The sequence below is a fragment of the Pleurodeles waltl genome, chromosome 9 (genome assembly GCF_031143425.1).
Source record: "Pleurodeles waltl isolate 20211129_DDA chromosome 9, aPleWal1.hap1.20221129, whole genome shotgun sequence".
Classification (NCBI taxonomy): Eukaryota; Metazoa; Chordata; class Amphibia; order Caudata; family Salamandridae; genus Pleurodeles; species Pleurodeles waltl.
The window spans coordinates 18,791,581-18,813,874 of NC_090448.1; the positions used below are offsets into that span (position 1 = coordinate 18,791,581).

The following is a 22,294-nucleotide window of genomic DNA, read 5'->3' on the forward strand; positions in this document are numbered from 1 at the left end:
GGTGTACTAGAGGCGCCCTGTGAGCTATGATGACAACAGCAGGACCCATTCCTTGCCACCTGCAGACAGTGGTTTACACCACACAGGTGGCAGCAGATCCTTGAGGTCTCACACAGGACCATGTGGGATCCAGCTACTCTCCAAGCGAGACATGAAGCTGCTTCACTAGACCTCTGCCTCCTCTCCTGATAGCAGCTTAGCAATGCACTAGTGCAGGGAGTGCAGCTCACAAGCAAATCCGCCTCACTGCGCACTATACTGCAGTCGTGTCTTGCAGTTCCCCAGTTGTTTGTATTGTACTGTGGTTTAAGCACTCGAGATGGGTTTCTTCTACTTGAGGAAACTTGTTCTGCGTTCCTGCCATTAGTTGCCAGGGAGTCTAGTGTTTCTGCATCATTGTCTGCCATTGGTTGCTATGGTCTGTGGTGTTACTGTGTCGCTGACTGCTATTGGTTCCTATAGAGTGTGGTGTTACTGTCATTGTCTGCTATGGTCTGTGATGTTACTGTGTCACTGACTGCTACTGGTTCCTATAGTGTGTGTTATTAATGTGTCAGTGTCTGCCATTGGTTGCTATGGTCTGTGGTGTAACTGTGTCATTGACTGCTATTGGTTCCTATAGAGTGTGGTGTTATTGTCATTGTCTGCCATTGGTTGCTATGGTCTGTGATGTTACTGTGTCACTGACTACTATTGGTTCCTATAGTGTGTGGTGTTAATGTGTCAGTGTCTGCCATTGGTTGCTATGGTCTGTGGTGTTACTGTGTCACTGACTGCTAGTGGTTCCTATGGTGTGTGGTGGTGCTGTGTCATTGACTACAATTGGTTGCTATGGAGTGTGGAGTTCCTGTGTCACCACCTGCCATTGGTTGCTATGATCTGTGGCGTTATTGTGTCACCATTGGCCATTGGATACTATGGAGTCTGGTGTTACTGTGTCACTGTCCTCTGTTGATTGCTAGTGAATATGGTGTTACTGTGTCAGTGTCTGCCATTAGTCGCTGTGGAGTGGTGTTCCTGTGTCACCACCTGCTATTGGTTGCTACTGAGTGTGGTGTTACTGTGTCATTGTCTGCCCTTGGTTTCTAAGGAGTGTGGTGTTACTGTGTCACCACCTGCTATTGTTTACTATGGTCTGTGGTGTTACTGTGTCACTGTCCTCCGTTGGCCGCTAGTGAGTGTAGTGTTACTGTGTCACTGTACTCCGTTGGCCGCTACTGAGTGTGGTGTTACTGTGTCAGTGTCTGCCATTGGCTGCTACTGAGTGTGGTGTTACTGGGTCACTGTACTCCGTTGGCCGCTACAGAGTGTGGTGTTACTGTGTCACTGTACTCCGTTGGCTGCTGTTGAGTGTGGTGTTACTGTGTCACCACCTGCTATTGGTTACTGTGGTCTGTGGTGTTACTGTGTCACTATGCTCCGTTGGCTGCTATTGAGTGTGGTGTTACTTTGTCAGTGTCAACCATTGGTTGCTGTGTAGCGTGGGGTCACTGTGTCACCACCTGCGATTGGTTACTATGGTCTGTGCTGTTACTGTGTCACTGCCCTCCGTTGGTTGCTGTTGAGTGTGGAGTTACTGTGTCAGTGTCTGTCATTGGTGGCTACTGAGTGTGGTGTTTCTGTGTCACTGTCCTCCATTGGCTGCTGTTGAGTGTGGTGTTACTGTGTCAGTGTCTGCCATTGGCAGCTACTGAGTGTGGTGTTACTGGCCTCCATTGGCTGCTACTGAGTGTGGCGTTACTGTGTCACTGTCCTCTATTGGTTGCTACTGAGTGTGGCGTTACTGTGTCAGTGTCTGCCATTGGTTGCTGTGGAGTGTGGTGTTACTGTGTCACTGCCCTCCGTTGGCTGCTGTTGAGTGTGGTGTTACTGTGTCAGTGACTGCCATTGGTGGCTACTGAGTGTGGTGTTTCTGTGTCACTGTCCTCCATTGGCTGCTGTTGAGTGTGGTGTTACTGTGTCAGTGTCTGCCATTGGCTGCTACTGAGTGTGGTGTTACTGTGTCACTGTCCTCCGTTGGCTGCTACTGAGTGCGGTGTTACTGTGTCACTGTCCTCCGTTGGCTGCTACTGAGTGTGGTGTTACTGTGTCACTGTCTGCCATTGGTTGCTGTGGAGTGTGGTGTTACTGTGTCAGTGTCTGCCATTGGTTGCTGTGGAGTGTGGTGTTACTGTGTAAGTGTCTGCCATTGGTTGCTGTGGAGTGTGGTGTTTCTGTGTCACTGTCCTCCATTGGCTGCTGTTGAGTGTGGTGTTACTGTGTCAGTGTCTGCCATTGGCTGCTACTGAGTGTGGTGTTACTGGGTCACTGTCCTCTATTGGTTGCTACTGAGTGTGGTGTTACTGTGTCACTGACCTCCGTTGGCTGCTACTGAGTGTGGTGTTACTGTGTCAGTGTCTGCCAATGGCTGCTACTGAGTGTGGTGTTACTGTGTCACTGTCCTCCTTTGGCTGCTACTGAGTGTGGTGTTACTGTGTCAGCCATTGGTCGCTGTGGAGTGTGGTGTTACTGTGTCAGTGTCTGCCATTGGTTGCTGTGGAGTGTGGTGTTACTGTGTCAGTGTCTCCATTGATTGCTGTGGAGTGTGGTGTTACTGTGTCAGTGTCTCCACTGATTGCTGTGGAGTGTGGTGTTACTGTGTCAGTGTCTGCCATTGGTTGCTGTTGAGTGTGGTGTTACTGTGTCAGTGACTGCCATTGGTGTCTATTGAGTGTGGTGTTTCTGTGTCACTGTCCTCCATTGGCTGCTGTTGAGTGTGGTGTTACTGTGTCAGTATCTGCCATTGGCTGCTACTGAGTGTGGTGTTACTGTGTCACTGTCCTCCGTTGGCTGCTACTGAGTGTGCTGTTACTGTGTCACTGTCTGCTATTGGTTGTTGTGGAGTGTGGTGTTACTGTGTCAGTGTCTGCCATTGGTTGCTGTGGAGTGTGGTGTTACTGTGTCAGTGTCTGCCATTGGTTGCTGTGGAGTGTGGTGTTACTGTGTCAGTGTCTCCATTGGTTGCTGTGGAGTGTGGTGTTACTGTGTCAGTGTCTGCCATTGGTTGCTGGGGAGTGTGGTGTTTCTGTGTCACTGTCCTCCATTGGCTGCTGTTGAGTGTGGTGTTACTGTGTCAGTGTCTGCCATTGGCTGCTACTGAGTGTGGTGTTACTGGGTCACTGTCCTCTATTGGTGGCTACTGAGTGTGGTGTTACTGTGTCACTGACCTCCGTTGGCTGCTACTGAGTGTGGTGTTACTGTGTCGGTGTCTGCCAATGGCTGCTACTGAGTGTGGTGTTACTGTGTCACTGTCCTCCGTTGGCTGCTACTGAGTGTGGTGTTACTGTGTCAGCCATTGGTTGCTGTGGAGTGTGGTGTTACTGTGTCAGTGTCTGCCATTGGTTGCTGTGGAGTGTGGTGTTACTGTGTCAGTGTCTGCCATTGGCTGCTACTGAGTGTGGTGTTACTGTGTCAGTGTCTCCATTGGTTACTGTGGAGTGTGGTGGTACCATACTGCTGTCCTCCACTGACCCATGTCTTTCTTCGCAGCCATGACTTCATTGGTGAGTTCACCACAAGCTACCGAGAGCTGTCACGGGGACAGAGCCAGTTCAGTGTGTACGAGGTGAGCACACGACCTCCTGCTGATTCAAGTTACTTTCCATAGCTACTGTCTTTTTGTCTCCAAGTACTGTGGCCCATCAGGAAGTAATGGCTTCTGCTTCCTTTGTGTTACACGCCTGAATGATAATGGTACTGCAAAAGGGACAGGCCTCATATGTGGCCATGCACTGATGTCATGTCATGTTATGAAGATTTATAGAGCACACTATCGCCTGGGAGGGTGTCCTGGCACTGATGTTCGATTATGAATGCAATCCTGTTGCATCAACAATATGATGTAGGGATGATGCAGGTAAGGTTTTGCAACCATTTTCCCACTTGCAACCCCAGCTGCATTATCAAAGTTAAAGAGAAAACATGGAGTCCCAGCCAGTCCTGTGCCGTGGAAAATAGCCTCGTGGTCACAGTGTGTAATTATCACACTCGTCTCCCCTGCCTCTGCACTGATCTCTCTACCCCTGCCTCTGCACTGATCTCTCTACCCCTGCCTCTGCACTGATCTCTCTACCCCTGTCTGTGCACTGATCTCTCTACCCCTGCCTCTGCACTGATCTCTCTACCCCTGTCTGTGCACTGATCTCTCTACCCCTGCCTCTGCACTGATCTCTCTACCCCTGCCTCTGCACTGATCTCTCTACCCCTGCCTCTGCACTGATCTCTCTACCCCTGTCTGTGCACTGATCTCTCTACCCCTGCCTCTGCACTGATCTCTCTACCCCTGCCTCTGCACTGATCTCTCTACCCCTGCCTCTGCACTGATCTCTCTACCCCTGTCTGTGCACTGATCTCTCTACCCCTGCCTCTGCACTGATCTCTCTACCCCTGCCTCTGCACTGATCTCTCTACCCCTGTCTGTGCACTGATCTCTCTACCCCTGCCTCTGCACTGATCTCTCTACCCCTGTCTGTGCACTGATCTCTCTACCCCTGCCTCTGCACTGATCTCTCTACCCCTGCCTCTGCACTGATCTCTCTACCCCTGCCTCTGCACTGATCTCTCTACCCCTGTCTGTGCACTGATCTCTCTACCCCTGTCTGTGCACTGATCTCTCTACCCCTGCCTCTGCACTGATCTCTCTACCCCTGCCTCTGCACTGATCTCTCTACCCCTGCCTCTGCACTGATCTCTCTACCCCTGCCTCTGCACTGATCTCTCTACCCCTGCCTCTGCACTGATCTCTCTACCCCTGCCTCTGCACTGATCTCTCTACCCCTGCCTCTGCACTGATCTCTCTACCCCTGCCTCTGCACTGATCTCTCTACCCCTGTCTGTGCACTGATCTCTCTACCCCTGCCTCTGCACTGATCTCTCTACCCCTGCCTCTGCACTGATCTCTCTACCCCTGCCTCTGCACTGATCTCTCTACCCCTGTCTGTGCACTGATCTCTCTACCCCTGCCTCTGCACTGATCTCTCTACCCCTGCCTCTGCACTGATCTCTCTACCCCTGTCTCTGCACTGATCTCTCTACCCCTGCCTGTGCACTGATCTCTCTACCCCTGCCTCTGCACTGATCTCTCTACCCCTGCCTCTGCACTGATCTCTCTACCCCTGCCTCTGCACTGATCTCTCTACCCCTGTCTCTGCACTGATCTCTCTACCCCTGTCTGTGCACTGATCTCTCTACCCCTGCCTCTGCACTGATCTCTCTACCCCTGTCTGTGCACTGATCTCTCTACCCCTGCCTCTGCACTGATCTCTCTACCCCTGTCTGTGCACTGATCTCTCTACCCCTGCCTCTGCACTGATCTCTCTACCCCTGCCTCTGCACTGATCTCTCTACCCCTGTCTGTGCACTGATCTCTCTACCCCTGTCTCTGCACTGATCTCTCTACCCCTGTCTGTGCACTGATCTCTCTACCCCTGCCTCTGCACTGATCTCTCTACCCCTGCCTCTGCACTGATCTCTCTACCCCTGCCTCTGCACTGATCTCTCTACCCCTGTCTGTGCACTGATCTCTCTACCCCTGCCTCTGCACTGATCTCTCTACCCCTGTCTGTGCACTGATCTCTCTACCCCTGCCTCTGCACTGATCTCTCTACCCCTGCCTCTGCACTGATCTCTCTACCCCTGCCTCTGCACTGATCTCTCTACCCCTGCCTCTGCACTGATCTCTCTACCCCTGCCTCTGCACTGATCTCTCTACCCCTGTCTGTGCACTGATCTCTCTACCCCTGCCTCTGCACTGATCTCTCTACCCCTGCCTCTGCACTGATCTCTCTACCCCTGCCTCTGCACTGATCTCTCTACCCCTGCCTCTGCACTGATCTCTCTACCCCTGCCTCTGCACTGATCTCTCTACCCCTGCCTCTGCACTGATCTCTCTACCCCTGCCTCTGCACTGATCTCTCTACCCCTGCCTCTGCACTGATCTCTCTACCCCTGCCTCTGCACTGATCTCTCTACCCCTGTCTGTGCACTGATCTCTCTACCCCTGCCTCTGCACTGATCTCTCTACCCCTGTCTGTGCACTGATCTCTCTACCCCTGCCTCTGCACTGATCTCTCTACCCCTGTCTGTGCACTGATCTCTCTACCCCTGCCTCTGCACTGATCTCTCTACCCCTGCCTCTGCACTGATCTCTCTACCCCTGCCTCTGCACTGATCTCTCTACCCCTGCCTCTGCACTGATCTCTCTACCCCTGCCTCTGCACTGATCTCTCTACCCCTGCCTCTGCACTGATCTCTCTACCCCTGCCTCTGCACTGATCTCTCTACCCCTGCCTCTGCACTGATCTCTCTACCCCTGTCTGTGCACTGATCTCTCTACCCCTGCCTCTGCACTGATCTCTCTACCCCTGTCTGTGCACTGATCTCTCTACCCCTGCCTCTGCACTGATCTCTCTACCCCTGCCTCTGCACTGATCTCTCTACCCCTGCCTCTGCACTGATCTCTCTACCCCTGTCTGTGCACTGATCTCTCTACCCCTGCCTCTGCACTGATCTCTCTACCCCTGTCTGTGCACTGATCTCTCTACCCCTGCCTCTGCACTGATCTCTCTACCCCTGCCTCTGCACTGATCTCTCTACCCCTGCCTCTGCACTGATCTCTCTACCCCTGTCTGTGCACTGATCTCTCTACCCCTGCCTCTGCACTGATCTCTCTACCCCTGTCTGTGCACTGATCTCTCTACCCCTGCCTCTGCACTGATCTCTCTACCCCTGCCTCTGCACTGATCTCTCTACCCCTGCCTCTGCACTGATCTCTCTACCCCTGTCTGTGCACTGATCTCTCTACCCCTGCCTCTGCACTGATCTCTCTACCCCTGCCTCTGCACTGATCTCTCTACCCCTGCCTCTGCACTGATCTCTCTACCCCTGCCTCTGCACTGATCTCTCTACCCCTGCCTCTGCACTGATCTCTCTACCCCTGTCTGTGCACTGATCTCTCTACCCCTGCCTCTGCACTGATCTCTCTACCCCTGCCTCTGCACTGATCTCTCTACCCCTGTCTGTGCACTGATCTCTCTACCCCTGCCTCTGCACTGATCTCTCTACCCCTGCCTCTGCACTGATCTCTCTACCCCTGTCTGTGCACTGATCTCTCTACCCCTGCCTCTGCACTGATCTCTCTACCCCTGTCTGTGCACTGATCTCTCTACCCCTGCCTCTGCACTGATCTCTCTACCCCTGCCTCTGCACTGATCTCTCTACCCCTGCCTCTGCACTGATCTCTCTACCCCTGTCTGTGCACTGATCTCTCTACCCCTGTCTGTGCACTGATCTCTCTACCCCTGCCTCTGCACTGATCTCTCTACCCCTGCCTCTGCACTGATCTCTCTACCCCTGCCTCTGCACTGATCTCTCTACCCCTGCCTCTGCACTGATCTCTCTACCCCTGCCTCTGCACTGATCTCTCTACCCCTGCCTCTGCACTGATCTCTCTACCCCTGCCTCTGCACTGATCTCTCTACCCCTGCCTCTGCACTGATCTCTCTACCCCTGCCTCTGCACTGATCTCTCTACCCCTGCCTCTGCACTGATCTCTCTACCCCTGTCTGTGCACTGATCTCTCTACCCCTGCCTCTGCACTGATCTCTCTACCCCTGCCTCTGCACTGATCTCTCTACCCCTGCCTCTGCACTGATCTCTCTACCCCTGTCTGTGCACTGATCTCTCTACCCCTGCCTCTGCACTGATCTCTCTACCCCTGTCTGTGCACTGATCTCTCTACCCCTGTCTGTGCACTGATCTCTCTACCCCTGCCTCTGCACTGATCTCTCTACCCCTGCCTCTGCACTGATCTCTCTACCCCTGCCTCTGCACTGATCTCTCTACCCCTGCCTCTGCACTGATCTCTCTACCCCTGTCTGTGCACTGATCTCTCTACCCCTGTCTGTGCACTGATCTCTCTACCCCTGCCTCTGCACTGATCTCTCTACCCCTGCCTCTGCACTGATCTCTCTACCCCTGCCTCTGCACTGATCTCTCTACCCCTGCCTCTGCACTGATCTCTCTACCCCTGCCTCTGCACTGATCTCTCTACCCCTGCCTCTGCACTGATCTCTCTACCCCTGTCTGTGCACTGATCTCTCTACCCCTGCCTCTGCACTGATCTCTCTACCCCTGTCTGTGCACTGATCTCTCTACCCCTGCCTCTGCACTGATCTCTCTACCCCTGCCTCTGCACTGATCTCTCTACCCCTGCCTCTGCACTGATCTCTCTACCCCTGCCTCTGCACTGATCTCTCTACCCCTGTCTGTGCACTGATCTCTCTACCCCTGCCTCTGCACTGATCTCTCTACCCCTGCCTCTGCACTGATCTCTCTACCCCTGCCTCTGCACTGATCTCTCTACCCCTGCCTCTGCACTGATCTCTCTACCCCTGTCTGTGCACTGATCTCTCTACCCCTGTCTGTGCACTGATCTCTCTACCCCTGCCTCTGCACTGATCTCTCTACCCCTGTCTGTGCACTGATCTCTCTACCCCTGCCTCTGCACTGATCTCTCTACCCCTGTCTGTGCACTGATCTCTGTACCCCTGCCTCTGCACTGATCTCTCTACCCCTGCCTCTGCACTGATCTCTCTACCCCTGCCTCTGCACTGATCTCTCTACCCCTGCCTGTGCACTGATCTCTCTACCCCTGCCTGTGCACTGATCTCTCTACCCCTGCCTCTGCACTGATCTCTCTACCCCTGTCTCTGCACTGATCTCTCTACCCCTGCCTCTGCACTGATCTCTCTACCCCTGTCTGTGCACTGATCTCTCTACCCCTGCCTCTGCACTGATCTCTCTACCCCTGCCTCTGCACTGATCTCTCTACCCCTGCCTCTGCACTGATCTCTCTACCCCTGCCTCTGCACTGATCTCTCTACCCCTGCCTCTGCACTGATCTCTCTACCCCTGCCTCTGCACTGATCTCTCTACCCCTGCCTCTGCACTGATCTCTCTACCCCTGTCTGTGCACTGATCTCTCTACCCCTGCCTCTGCACTGATCTCTCTACCCCTGTCTGTGCACTGATCTCTCTACCCCTGCCTCTGCACTGATCTCTCTACCCCTGCCTCTGCACTGATCTCTCTACCCCTGCCTCTGCACTGATCTCTCTACCCCTGCCTCTGCACTGATCTCTCTACCCCTGCCTCTGCACTGATCTCTCTACCCCTGCCTCTGCACTGATCTCACTACCCCTGCCTCTGCACTGATCTCTCTACCCCTGTCTGTGCACTGATCTCTCTACCCCTGTCTGTGCACTGATCTCTCTACCCCTGCCTCTGCACTGATCTCTCTACCCCTGCCTCTGCACTGATCTCTCTACCCCTGCCTCTGCACTGATCTCTCTACCCCTGCCTCTGCACTGATCTCTCTACCCCTGTCTCTGCACTGATCTCTCTACCCCTGCCTCTGCACTGATCTCTCTACCCCTGTCTGTGCACTGATCTCTCTACCCCTGTCTGTGCACTGATCTCTCTACCCCTGCCTCTGCACTGATCTCTCTACCCCTGCCTCTGCACTGATCTCTCTACCCCTGTCTGTGCACTGATCTCTCTACCCCTGTCTCTGCACTGATCTCTCTACCCCTGTCTCTGCACTGATCTCTCTACCCCTGCCTCTGCACTGATCTCTCTACCCCTGCCTCTGCACTGATCTCTCTACCCCTGCCTCTGCACTGATCTCTCTACCCCTGTCTGTGCACTGATCTCTCTACCCCTGCCTCTGCACTGATCTCTCTACCCCTGCCTCTGCACTGATCTCTCTACCCCTGCCTCTGCACTGATCTCTCTACCCCTGTCTGTGCACTGATCTCTCTACCCCTGCCTCTGCACTGATCTCTCTACCCCTGTCTGTGCACTGATCTCTCTACCCCTGCCTCTGCACTGATCTCTCTACCCCTGCCTCTGCACTGATCTCTCTACCCCTGTCTGTGCACTGATCTCTCTACCCCTGTCTCTGCACTGATCTCTCTACCCCTGTCTCTGCACTGATCTCTCTACCCCTGCCTCTGCACTGATCTCTCTACCCCTGCCTCTGCACTGATCTCTCTACCCCTGCCTCTGCACTGATCTCTCTACCCCTGTCTGTGCACTGATCTCTCTACCCCTGCCTCTGCACTGATCTCTCTACCCCTGCCTCTGCACTGATCTCTCTACCCCTGCCTCTGCACTGATCTCTCTACCCCTGCCTCTGCACTGATCTCTCTACCCCTGCCTCTGCACTGATCTCTCTACCCCTGCCTCTGCACTGATCTCTCTACCCCTGTCTGTGCACTGATCTCTCTACCCCTGCCTCTGCACTGATCTCTCTACCCCTGCCTCTGCACTGATCTCTCTACCCCTGCCTCTGCACTGATCTCTCTACCCCTGCCTCTGCACTGATCTCTCTACCCCTGTCTGTGCACTGATCTCTCTACCCCTGTCTCTGCACTGATCTCTCTACCCCTGTCTCTGCACTGATCTCTCTACCCCTGCCTCTGCACTGATCTCTCTACCCCTGCCTCTGCACTGATCTCTCTACCCCTGCCTCTGCACTGATCTCTCTACCCCTGTCTGTGCACTGATCTCTCTACCCCTGCCTCTGCACTGATCTCTCTACCCCTGCCTCTGCACTGATCTCTCTACCCCTGCCTCTGCACTGATCTCTCTACCCCTGTCTGTGCACTGATCTCTCTACCCCTGCCTCTGCACTGATCTCTCTACCCCTGCCTCTGCACTGATCTCTCTACCCCTGCCTCTGCACTGATGTCTCTACCCCTGCACTGATCTCTCTACCCCTGCCTCTGCACTATCTCTACCCAGACTGAACTAAATACCTCAAACAAATGAAGCATCTATTTGTAAGTTGCATGCATGGATCTGGCTACATCCAAACAGCCATTTCTCTGCGGATAGATTTATGCTTGTCTCTTTGTTTCCCGGAAGATGAACACCGCACTTCATAAGGGATAATGCCTACTACAGACCTTCCTACGTTGGACATTAGCAAAGCAGCCACCTGAAGATCTGTACACACTTTTAGAATACATTACCTTCTTGAGTCCGATTCCAGGGCCGATATCAAAGTGTTAAGGCCTTGTTACGTACGTTGGTTTTATTAGCCTTTTGCCTGTAGATATGTCACCCTGATAGAGCTGCTTCGGAGGGATGAGCTTGCTGCTCTGTTCAGTGCTTATGATGCTCAATGAAGATCCCACGAAGGAGAAGGAAAGGTTACTTGTAATCGTGCTGCTCTCTCCCGGGAATCTTCAGGTGGGAGCATCAGGGTGGTAATGCTAGTGAAGTCAGCATCCAGGGGACCAGTGACAGTGAAATGAGACAGCTGCCACTACAGGGCTAGCAATGCCAAGTGCATGCAGCTGTGTCCAGTCTTCTGAGAACTCCTCAAAGGGATGCAGTGCAAATGAAAGCTGGACCCCCACTGCAAACTCTACTTCTCTGTGCCAGGGGCTTGGGGGGCAGGGTGGAAGGAAATGGTGCGGCTCCCAGGAGGGCCCAACATCCCACAGTCACCCACAACAATGGTGGAAAGAGCTTGTACATCAGGTCTACATTCTCAACAAAATCCTTGATGGTTTTAGCAGAAGAAAACCACCGAGGCCCCTATGGATATGTGGTACCAGAATGGTGGTGGCGGAGGAGGGGGCCCCCGTGCCTCCACAGGATGGTCTTTTTTTTTTGTCCTCATAGTGACTTCACCGCAAGCCCCAAGCTACAGCCTCGTAGGTTCATGCCGGGCATGTCCCTCTAGGTCATAGGGTTGGGTAAATTCCCAGCCTAGCCACTCGGGGCGATTAATCATTGGACCTGAAACACCTCAAGCACATCAAAACTTTAGGGAGTCCCAAAACCCTTTCCCATTCCTTTTTACTTCTCTTTTATCTACTTCCCTGAAGAATAGTACCTATATTTTCCATACATGCCAACTCGGAGCGGAGGGTTGACCCCAGCCTTTACAAGTTTCTCTCCTTGCCAATAATATCAAGTAAAACACGAGATCTCTATGGTGCAGCTTGGGTGGGGGGGCAACCAATTTTCTGGGACAAAATCCCAAACATAATTAAGAAGGGGCTCACGTCGATTGTAAGGTCTACGAGTCTGAGATTCTCTTACCCACCGCAGACCAGAATCCTTCTAATTTGGGGCAGGAAACAAACATATGAACGTCGTCCGCCTCGCAGTTACCACACTGCTTACAATTGGAGGTTGCACTTCCTCTTATCTTTCCAATTTTTTGGGCCAATATGCTCTATGGAGGGTAAAAAAATATTTTTCCTTAGGGCAGCAGATTTGACCACTGAATATAATGTAGCAAAGGATACTTGCCATAACTGCTCCAGCTCCTCGTCCGGTAAGTATCCACTCCATCCGGAATACAGTGGTTGCGTCAAGTTCTCCACTGCTGCTAAAAGGTACAGGTACCATCGCACAACTTCCTTCTTTGTGGCCACGAATGTCTGTAGAGATCTCTCCATTTGAGTAGATTCAGAGCCCAGACCCCCTTGACTCTTAAGCCATCCATTAACCTGGAGAATCTTAAGTCTGGAAATTGTCCCTTCTGTCTTGTGGCTCCAATACTCCAATGTCAACCTTTGACCCTCATTGACTAACTGGCCCCATCTAGGAACTCCACTTTGCTTAAAAGGCAGAGCTAAACTGTCCAATTAACACACTGGGGTCCCTGATGAGTCCCAGATGGGGGCTGATTTACTGTAATACCCAATGCCTAGGAGGGATTTTATTTCGTACCAAGTCCTAGCAACTGCCTGTAAGTATTTAAATCTAACTTTCTTAAAGAACTTTAGCACCCCAAATGTGTAGGAAAAACCATTAACGGGTAAACCCACCAACATTGCCCTGCACATGGTCCCTAGTACCGACTTGTCCGCGGTAAGTAACAACATTCTGTTATTCTTTAACTGGTAAGCCCAAAAGTAAAGCTGCAAGTCAGGGAGGGCCGGCCCACCAACACCAACTGTCCTCCTCAGTTTTTTCCAAGATAGGCGTATACCTTTACTTGCCCAGATAAATGAGGTTATCTCCCCTTGCAGAATTGAAATAACCATTTAATCAAAATTTAGGGGGATTATCAAAAAGAAAGGTAATTTTTGGAAGGATGGAAATCTTTACTAAGTTAACCCGTCCGTATATAGTAAGTGGCAGATTCCCCCTTTTTTTCAAGAGAACTGCAACCTCGCCGGCCACCTTCTCCAGATTTCTATCCGCTATCTTCCCACGTACTGCGTTATTCTAGTACCTAAGTACTTCAACTCCAGACCCTTCCAGGATCCTCACTATTCTGATTCCTTATCATTATCTCTGTTTTTTTATCTCTTGACTCAGTGATTGACTCTGCGGTGGAAACCTCGGGAGGTGCTTCTGCTCCAGCCACACAGGTCTAAATCTGGCTCCCAGATATCTCTTGACACAGTGATTGACTGCGGTGGAAACCTCGGGAGGTGCTTCTGCTCCAGCCACACAGGTCTAAATCTGCCTCCCAGATATCTCTTGACTCAGTGATTGACTCTGCGGTGGAAACCTAGGGAGCTGCTTCTGCTCCAGCCACACAGGTCTAAATCTGGCTCCCAGATACCTCTTGACTCAGTGATTGACTCTGCTCCAGCCACACAGGTCTAAATCTGGCTCCCAGATATCTCTTGACTCAGTGATTGACTCTGCGGTGGAAACCTCGGGAGGTGCTTCTGCTCTAGCCACACAGGTCTAAATCTGGCTCCCAGATTTCTCTTGACTCAGTGATATCTCTTGACTCAGTGATTGACTGTGGTGGAAACCTCGGGAGGTTCTTCTGCTCCAGCCACACAGGTCTAAATCTGGCTACCAGATACCTCTTGACTCAGTGATTGACTCTGCGGTGCAAACCTCGGGAGTGCTTCTGCTCCAGCCACACAGGTCTATATATCTCTTGACACAGTGATTGACTCTGCGATGGAAACCTCAGGAGGTGCTTCTGCTCCAGCCACACAGGTCTAAATCTGGCTCCCAGATATCTCTTGACTCAGTGATTGACTGCGGTGGAAACCTCTGGAGGTGCTTCTGCTCCAGCCACACAGGTCTAAATCTGGCTCCCAGATATCTCTTGACTCAGTGATTGACTCTGCGGTGGAAACCTCTGGAGGTGCTTCTGGCCCAGCCACACAGGTCTAAATCTGGCTCCCAGATACCTCTTGACTCAGTGATTGACTCTGCTCCAGCCACACAGGTCTAAATCTGGCTCCCAGATATCTCTTGACTCAGTGATTGACTCTGCGGTGGAAACCTCAGGAGGTGCTTCTGCTCCAGCCACACAGGTCTAAATCTGGCTCCCAGATATCTCTTGACTCAGTGATTGACTGCGGTGGAAACCTCGGGAGGTTCTTCTGCTCCAGCCACACAGGTCTAAATCTGGCTCCCAGATACCTCTTGACTCAGTGATTGACTCTGCGGTGGAAACCTCGGGAGTGCTTCTGCTCCAGCCACACAAGTCTATATATCTCTTGACACAGGGATTGACTCTGCGGTGGAAACCTCAGGAGGTGCTTCTGCTCCAGCCCCACAGGTCTAAATCTGGCTCCCAGATACCTCTTGACTCAGTGATTGACTCTGCGGTGGAAACCTCGGGAGTGCTTCTGCTCCAGCCACACAGGTCTAAATCTGGCTCCCAGATACCTCTTGACACAGTGATTGACTCTGCGGTGGAAACCTCGGGAGGTGCTTCTGCTCCAGCCACACAGGTCTAAATCTGGCTCTCAGATATCTCTTGACTCAGTGATTGACTCTGCGGTGGAAACCTAGGGAGGTGCTTCTGCTCCAGCCACACAGTTCTAAATCTGGCTCCCAGATATCTCTTGACTCAGTGATTGACTCTGCGGTGGAAACCTTGGGAGTGCTTCTGCTCCAGCCACACAGGTCTAAATCTGGCTCCCAGATATCTCTTGACTCAGTGATTGACTCTGCGGTGGAAACCTCGGGAGTGCTTCTGCTCCAGCCACACAGGTCTAAATCTGGCTCCCAGATACCTCTTGACACAGTGATTGACTCTGCGGTGGACACCTCGGGAGGTGCTTCTGCTCCAGCCACACAGGTCTAAATCTTGCTCCCAGATATCTCTTGACTCAGTGATTGACTCTGCGGTGGAAACCTTGGGAGGTGCTTCTGCTCCAGCCACACAGGTCTAAATCTGGCTCCCAGATACCTCTTGACACAGTGATTGACTGCGGTGGAAAGGTGCTTCTGCTCCAGCCACACAGGTCTAAATCTGGCTCACAGATATCTCTTGACTCAGTGATTGACTGCGGTGGAAACCTCGGGAGTGCTTCTGCTCCAGCCACAGAGGTCTATATATCTCTTGACACAGTGATTGACTCTGCGGTGGAAACCTCAGGAGGTGCTTCTGCTCCAGCCACACAGGTCTAAATCTGGCTCCCAGATACCTCTTGACTCAGTGATTGACTCTGCGGTGGAAACCTCGGGAGTGCTTCTGCTCCAGCCACACAGGTCTATATATCTCTTGACACAGTGATTGACTCTGCGTTGGAAACCTCAGGAGGTGCTTCTGCTCCAGCCACACAGGTCTAAATCTGGCTCCCAGATACCTCTTGACTCAGTGATTGACTCTGCGGTGGAAACCTCGGGAGTGCTTCTGCTCCAGCCACACAGGTCAAAATCTGGCTCCCAGATACCTCTTGACTCAGTGATTGACTCTGCGGTGGAAACCTCAGGAGTGCTTCTGCTCCAGCCACACAGGTCTAAATCTGGCTCCCAGATACCTCTTGACACAGTGATTGACTCTGCGGTGGACACCTCGGGAGGTGCTTCTGCTCCAGCCACACAGGTCGAAATCTGGCTCCCAGATATCTCTTGAATCAGTGATTGACTGCGGTGGAAACCTCGGGAGGTGCTTCTGCTCCAGCCACACAGGGTAAATCTGGCTCCCAGATATCTCTTGAATCAGTGATTGACTGCGGTGGAAACCTCGGAAGGTGCTTCTGCTCCAGCCACACAGGTCTAAATCCGGCTCCCAGATATCTCTTGACTCAGTGATTGACTCTGCAGTGGAAACCTCGGGAGGTGCTTCTGCTCCAGCCACACAGGTCTAAATCCGGCTCCCAGATATCTGTTGAATCAGTGATTGACTCTGCGGTGGAAACCTCGGGAGGTGCTTCTGCTCCAGCCACACAGGTCGAAATCTGGCTCCCAGATATCTCTTGACTCAGTGATTGACTCTGCGGTGGAAACCTCGGGAGGTGCTTCTGCTCCAGCCAAACAGGTCTAAATCTGGCTCCCAGATATCTCTTGACTCAGTGATTGACTGCGGTGGAAACCTCGGGAGGTGCTTCTGCTCCAGCCACACATGTCTAAATCTGGCTCCCAGATATCTCTTGACTCAGTGATTGACTCTGCGGTGGAAACCTCGGGAGGTGCTTCTGCTCCAGCCACACAGGTCTAAATCTTGCTCCCAGATACCTCTTGACACAGTGATTGACTGCGGTGGAAACCTCAGGAGGTGCTTCTGCTCCAGCCACACGCCTACTGCCTCTAAATCTGGCTGCAGGTTTTCTCTAAATAACTCCTGAAAAAAGGATTTAAAAGCGGCAGTTATCTTGGAATTATCTTCGACCACCCCTCTGTGTCACCACATATAGGGGGTTATTACAACTTTGGAGGATGTATTAATCCGTCCCAAAAGTGACGGTAAAGTGACGGATATACCACCAGCCGTATTACGAGTCCATTATATCCTATGGAACTCGTAATACGGCTGGTGGTATATCCGTCACATTTGGGACAGATTAACACCTCCTCCAAAGTTGTAATAACCCCCATAATCTTAGTGTTATTCTGACGCTTTCCCAGTCTGGATTTCCATGCCTGCAGTTTACCGCAGGTTTCCCCAGGTGCTATATTACGTGCTCTACCAGCCTCCCACTGCTGGGACGCCTTCTCCTCCATCAGGACCCCGAAATTTAACTGTGAGTCTTCTAGCAATTCCACCCTTCCGGCCTCGTTTAAAGTGTTGGTTTTTAGCGCCTCTTCCGGTCTCGCAATCTCCCCCTCCAACTGGGTCTGTTGTAGGATGGTCTTGACTCAAGTTTTGTTAAATCGAAAGCACAGATCCTGGGTTTGTACACAGTAGAAAGGCCTTGAGCTGAAACTCTCTTTAGCAGCACACCAACCAGCTCTATGGAAGGGATGGCTTTTGCGCTGGTGGTGTCCGGTCGACAGTCCTTTTTTGGTTCCCGTCCACCCCACCCCAAAGAGCTCCTCCTTGAATTCCCTCACTACCACCCGGCAAAAATCCCTCACACCACAGCCCCTTTCTCTGGTGCAAAATGATTTTTAAAGCGCTGCTAAAGGCTGACTTTCCTAATCCACTCAATTTTCCTCATAAAATACAGATCTGTACTTTGCATCAGGCACATTAACCCTCTGTGCTATGTAATGATGAGTCAAAGCTGCCACTGGACAAAACTCTGATTTGTGTTCTAACACGAACATTAATCAGAAGAATTATCCTGGCATTTTTATTGCTGCCTGAAAGCTGGACACACAAGGCACTCAGCAGCAGGTGCTTTTAAATGGTACATTATTGCTAAACACAGCGCCCACCCCGAGGGTCAGCGCCCAGCGCGGCCCTGGAAGGGGTAAGAGTGAGTGATCACCAGCAGTGACATCATCCGACCCTTGACACTTACTAAGGAAGGGGCATCAGGGCGGACCAGGGTCCACATACCACGACCAGCAGAAACCAAGAGGATAAACCCAGCTAGCCGGAGAGCGTCGCTGCCCTGCCATGCAGCCGAGGGTCTGAGTGCTATGGAGGTGAGTGTCTGTCTCAGGGGAAGAGACAAAGAGGACTTCCGGGTGAGAGGTCGAGTATTTATGTCTTTATAGTCAGGGGCCGCCTTAGGGCGGTGCGCCCAGTGCGGCTGCCCTGGGCGCTGACCTAAAGGGGGCGCACTGACCTCAGGGGGGGCGCTGTGTTTAGTCAAACCTTACGATTTAAAAGTACGTGCGCCAGAGTACCTTGTGTGTCCAGCTTTCAGGCAGACACACAGATTTCAAGGTAACTGTTGTGAGGAGGGGGTCATGGGGGGCGCCACCAGCGCTAAAGCCGGCCCTGAATACAGTAGTTTGTTCATTTAAAGGGGTGAGTTCCCTGCACATGACTCACCCTCACAATAAATGGATTTTGAGGAGGAAGCCCTGCATCTCATCACAGCACCTGGAGTATCCGCAGGGCTCGCTGGTGCTTTCATCCTTCGGGGCCCTCTGTTCTCATCTTCACAACGAACATGTATCACAGGAGGAAATGCTCGTCTGCCCTTCCCACTGACTGTCTGGGTGTTGACTCTTCTAGGCATTTTGTGAACTTTCGGATGAAGATTTGGCCCGAAGGCACCCGGGGGTTGTTACTGCCCCTGTAAAGGAACAGCCTGTGACACACCTCCCCCCCCCCCCCCCCACCCCTCGTCCCCCGGCCTCCCAAGCACAGGCGTAGTCCCCCCTGTGCAAGTTATCTTCAGGGAGTCCTATTTTTAGACTGGACAGTGTTGTCTTACAGTGTAAAGGTGCAGTACAGACTGATGCACACCGATAGAAAGAAGGGGGAAGACCGACAAACAGTGAGACAGACAGGGAGGGAGACAGTGTAAGAGACAGGCAGCAGGATGGGTTTATAAACCTGAGTGGGCCGCACCTCAGTGTAGGGACGTGGGTGAATAGACAAAGATGGACAGAGGGCAGAACACAGAGACAGACTGACAGGCAGATGTGTAGCAAGAGTGATAGGCAGACAGATAGATAGGCAGGCACCTAGACAAGCAGACAGGTAGATCGCAAGACAGACAGAGAAATAGACGGGTAGGCAGGCAGCCAGATAGATAAGCAGATAGATAGATAGGCAGACAGGCAGACAGATAGATAGGCAGACAGGTAAATAGGCAGACAGGTAGACAGACAGGCAGCCAGATAGATAAAGAGACAGGTAGACAGGCAGACAGGTAGATAGGCAGACAGGTAGACAGGGAGACAGATAGATAAGCAGACAGGTAGAGAGGCAGACAGATAAATAGGTAGACAGGTAGAGAGGCAGACAGGTAGAGAGGCAGACAGATAGAAAGGCAGACAGGTAGACAGGCAGACAGATAGGCAGACAGGTAGAGAGGCAGACAGATAGATAGGCAGACAGGTAGAGAGGCAGACATAGAAAGGCAGACAGGTAGACAGGCAGACAGATAGATAGGCAGACAGGTAGAGAGGCAGACAGATAGATAGGCAGACAGGTAGAGAGGCAGACAAATATACAGGTAGACAGGCAGAGAGATAGATAGGCAGACAGGTAGACAGGCAGACAGATAGATAGGCAGACAGGTAGACAGGCAGACAGATAGACAGGTAGATAGGCGGACAGGTAGACAGGCAGACAGATAGCTAGGCAGACAGGTAGACAGGCAGGAGGCTAGACAGGCAGTCGAACCAACAGACAAGCAGGAACTATTTTATTTGCAGGACTGGAGGGACAGTGTTAACACAGCGATGTTCCTGTGTTTTATGAAAGATACAAATCATTATTTCTTGATGAATAACATTTTTGGGGTCTGCTAAATGTTTATACTTTTCTTTCATAAGACAATTTTGTAGTTTTCGTGGGATTTCTTATGTACCAATGTGTGTTACATGACAGAGGCCCAATAATCCCACAGGATATACCATGAGGTAGTCAACTCTGCCGCATAAATTGGTCCTCCCATGTCACATATTTCCATATGTGCTGCATGTTGCACTGGAGTTATTCTCTGGCCAAGACAGGGGTGGGGTCTCACAGGAGCCCAGCTTCTCCATGACAGCTACTGGGAGGGTGTTACTGCAGCCCCCCCTCCCCCCTTCAGGTGCCATCATACGGTGGTACCTCCTCTTACTCCTACCGGGCACCCGTAGCTGGCATGGGGAATGCGCGCTCTGCTATAATGTCTAATCAGGGCCACTGGAATTATGTGACTGTGCGGCCGCAGTGATTTTTGCATTATTATAAATTTGCCACATTTGCCATGTAATCTATCTGCCACATGATCTGCAGATTTTAACCAACAAATTGTTTCTAGCTGAAACGGTTCAAAAAGTAATAAAAATGCAGCGACAAGTGTTGCCGCGCAGTGGAAGGTCCTTTACAGAGCTGGCCTGGTCACCTTTCTGCAGCTGAAAGCTGTGTTTGGGTGTTAAACAGGTACTAATGATGTGCAACCAATGCTCATACAGTGTTACCAAGTTTAAATTGATGAAATAATGAAGTAATATTATTGCAAAATGTGGCACATTATGCCGCATAATTTGCCCTTTTTGCTGCATAATTTAATCATCCCTGCTGCATAATGTGTCCCTCTCCCTTGCCTCACAACTACATGGGCCCTGCAGCTAATGGAGATCAGTCTCTGATGCATCTCTTCATCTGTCGCTCTGCTCTCTCAAGGTTTTAAATCCAAAGAAAAAGGTGAAAAAGAAGAAATACATCAACTCAGGAACGGTGAGTGAGTGATCCAGCTTCCTAGTGGGACCTTTGCTGTCACCAGAGACACAAGGCTTTTAGCCCACCTTGGTAGCGCTGAGAAGCGGTTTCTTGTTCCTTCTCCTGGTTCATACAACCACAAGAATCACAGAGATCACCTTCATCCAACCTTAGGGCCTGATAGAGAACTTGGCGGACAAGTTAATCCGCCTCCAGGGTGATAGATATCCCGTAGGCCAAAATATAAACCCCAAGTCTTCCAAGATCTCACTCAGTTTCTTAGCCTTTCATCTACCATCACTTTGGATTCTGGGACTTGTAGTTTTGTTCTCTGTCAGTATCCCAACTACCATGTTGCACCATGAGCATTCTCCCCAAGAGTACTGCCCCTCAACCCCACCCATGTTCCAACTGCACTGCTGGGCATTGATGCCCTAGGTACTTATATACCACCCGCTTCACAGCCATCCTAACCATCACAGATCACCATCAACAGCTTTACCAACACAACAAACGATAAACCATCCTCTTGTGCGAACACCAACCTTAGAGTGACCACAGACACCAGAGCCTGCCACCACCCCAGGTCACCCACACCATCCTCCTGTGCCAACTGCACTACAGGACCAGCCGTAGAGTGCCCACGGACACCAGAGCCTGCAGCCACCCCAGGTCACCCACACCATCCTCCTGTGCCAACTGCACCACAGGACCAACCTTAGAGTGACCTCAGGCACCAGTGCCTGCAGCCACCCCAGGTCACCCACACCATCCTCCTGTGCCAACTGCACCACAGGACCAACCTTAGAGTGACCTCAGGCACCAGAGCCTGCAGCCACCCCATGTCACCCACACCACACCCCTGTGCCAACTGCACTACAGGACCAACCTTAGACGGACCACAGACACTAGAGCCTGCAGCCACCCCATGTCACCCACACCACACCCCTGTGCCAACTGCACTACAGGACCAACCTTAGAGTGACCTCAGGCACCAGTACCTGCAGTCACCCAATTTCACCCACACCACAGCCCTGTGCCAACTGCATTACAGGACGAACCTTAGAGTGACCTCAGGCACCAGAGCCTGCAGCCACCCTAGGTCACCCACACCATCCTCCTGTGCCAACTGCACCACAGGACCAACCTTAGAGTGACCTCAGGCACCAGTGCCTGCAGTCACCCAATGTCACCCACACCACAGCCCTGTGCCAACTGCACTACAGGACAAACCTTAGAGTGACCTCAGGCACCAGAGCCTGCAGCCACCCTAGGTCACCCACACCATCCTCCTGTGCCAACTGCACCACAGGACCAACCTTAGAGTGACCTCAGGCACCAGTGCCTGCAGCCACCCTAGGTCACCCACACCATCCTCCTGTGCCAACTGCACCACAGGACCAACCTTAGAGTGACCTTAGGCACCAGAGCCTGCACTCACCCCAGGTCACCCGCACCATCCTCCTGTGCCAACTGCAATACAGGACCAGCCGTAGAGTGCCCACAGACACCAGAGCCTGCAGCCACCCCAGGTCACCCACACCATCCTCCTGTGCCAACTGCACTACAGGACCAGCCTTAGTGTGACCACAGACACCAGAGCCTGCACTCACCCCAGGTCACCCGCACCATCCTCCTGTGCCAACTGCACTACAGGACCAGCCTTAGTGTGACCACAGACACCAGAGCCTGCACTCACCCCAGGTCACCCACACCATCCTCCTGTGCCAACTGCACCACAGGACCAACCTTAG

General features: G+C 52.2%; 1 protein-coding gene across 1 annotated transcript in view; it reads left to right on the forward strand.

Moving 5' to 3' along the window:
• CPNE9 (copine family member 9) overlaps positions 1-22,294 on the forward strand; it is a 1,043,154-nt gene that overhangs the window by 951,705 nt on the left and 69,155 nt on the right. Inside the window, exons 12-13 of the mRNA XM_069206140.1 lie at positions 3,529-3,604; positions 20,505-20,558. Of these exons, the coding sequence (XP_069062241.1) occupies positions 3,529-3,604; positions 20,505-20,558 (130 nt within the window). The remainder of the gene's footprint in view (positions 1-3,528; positions 3,605-20,504; positions 20,559-22,294) is intronic.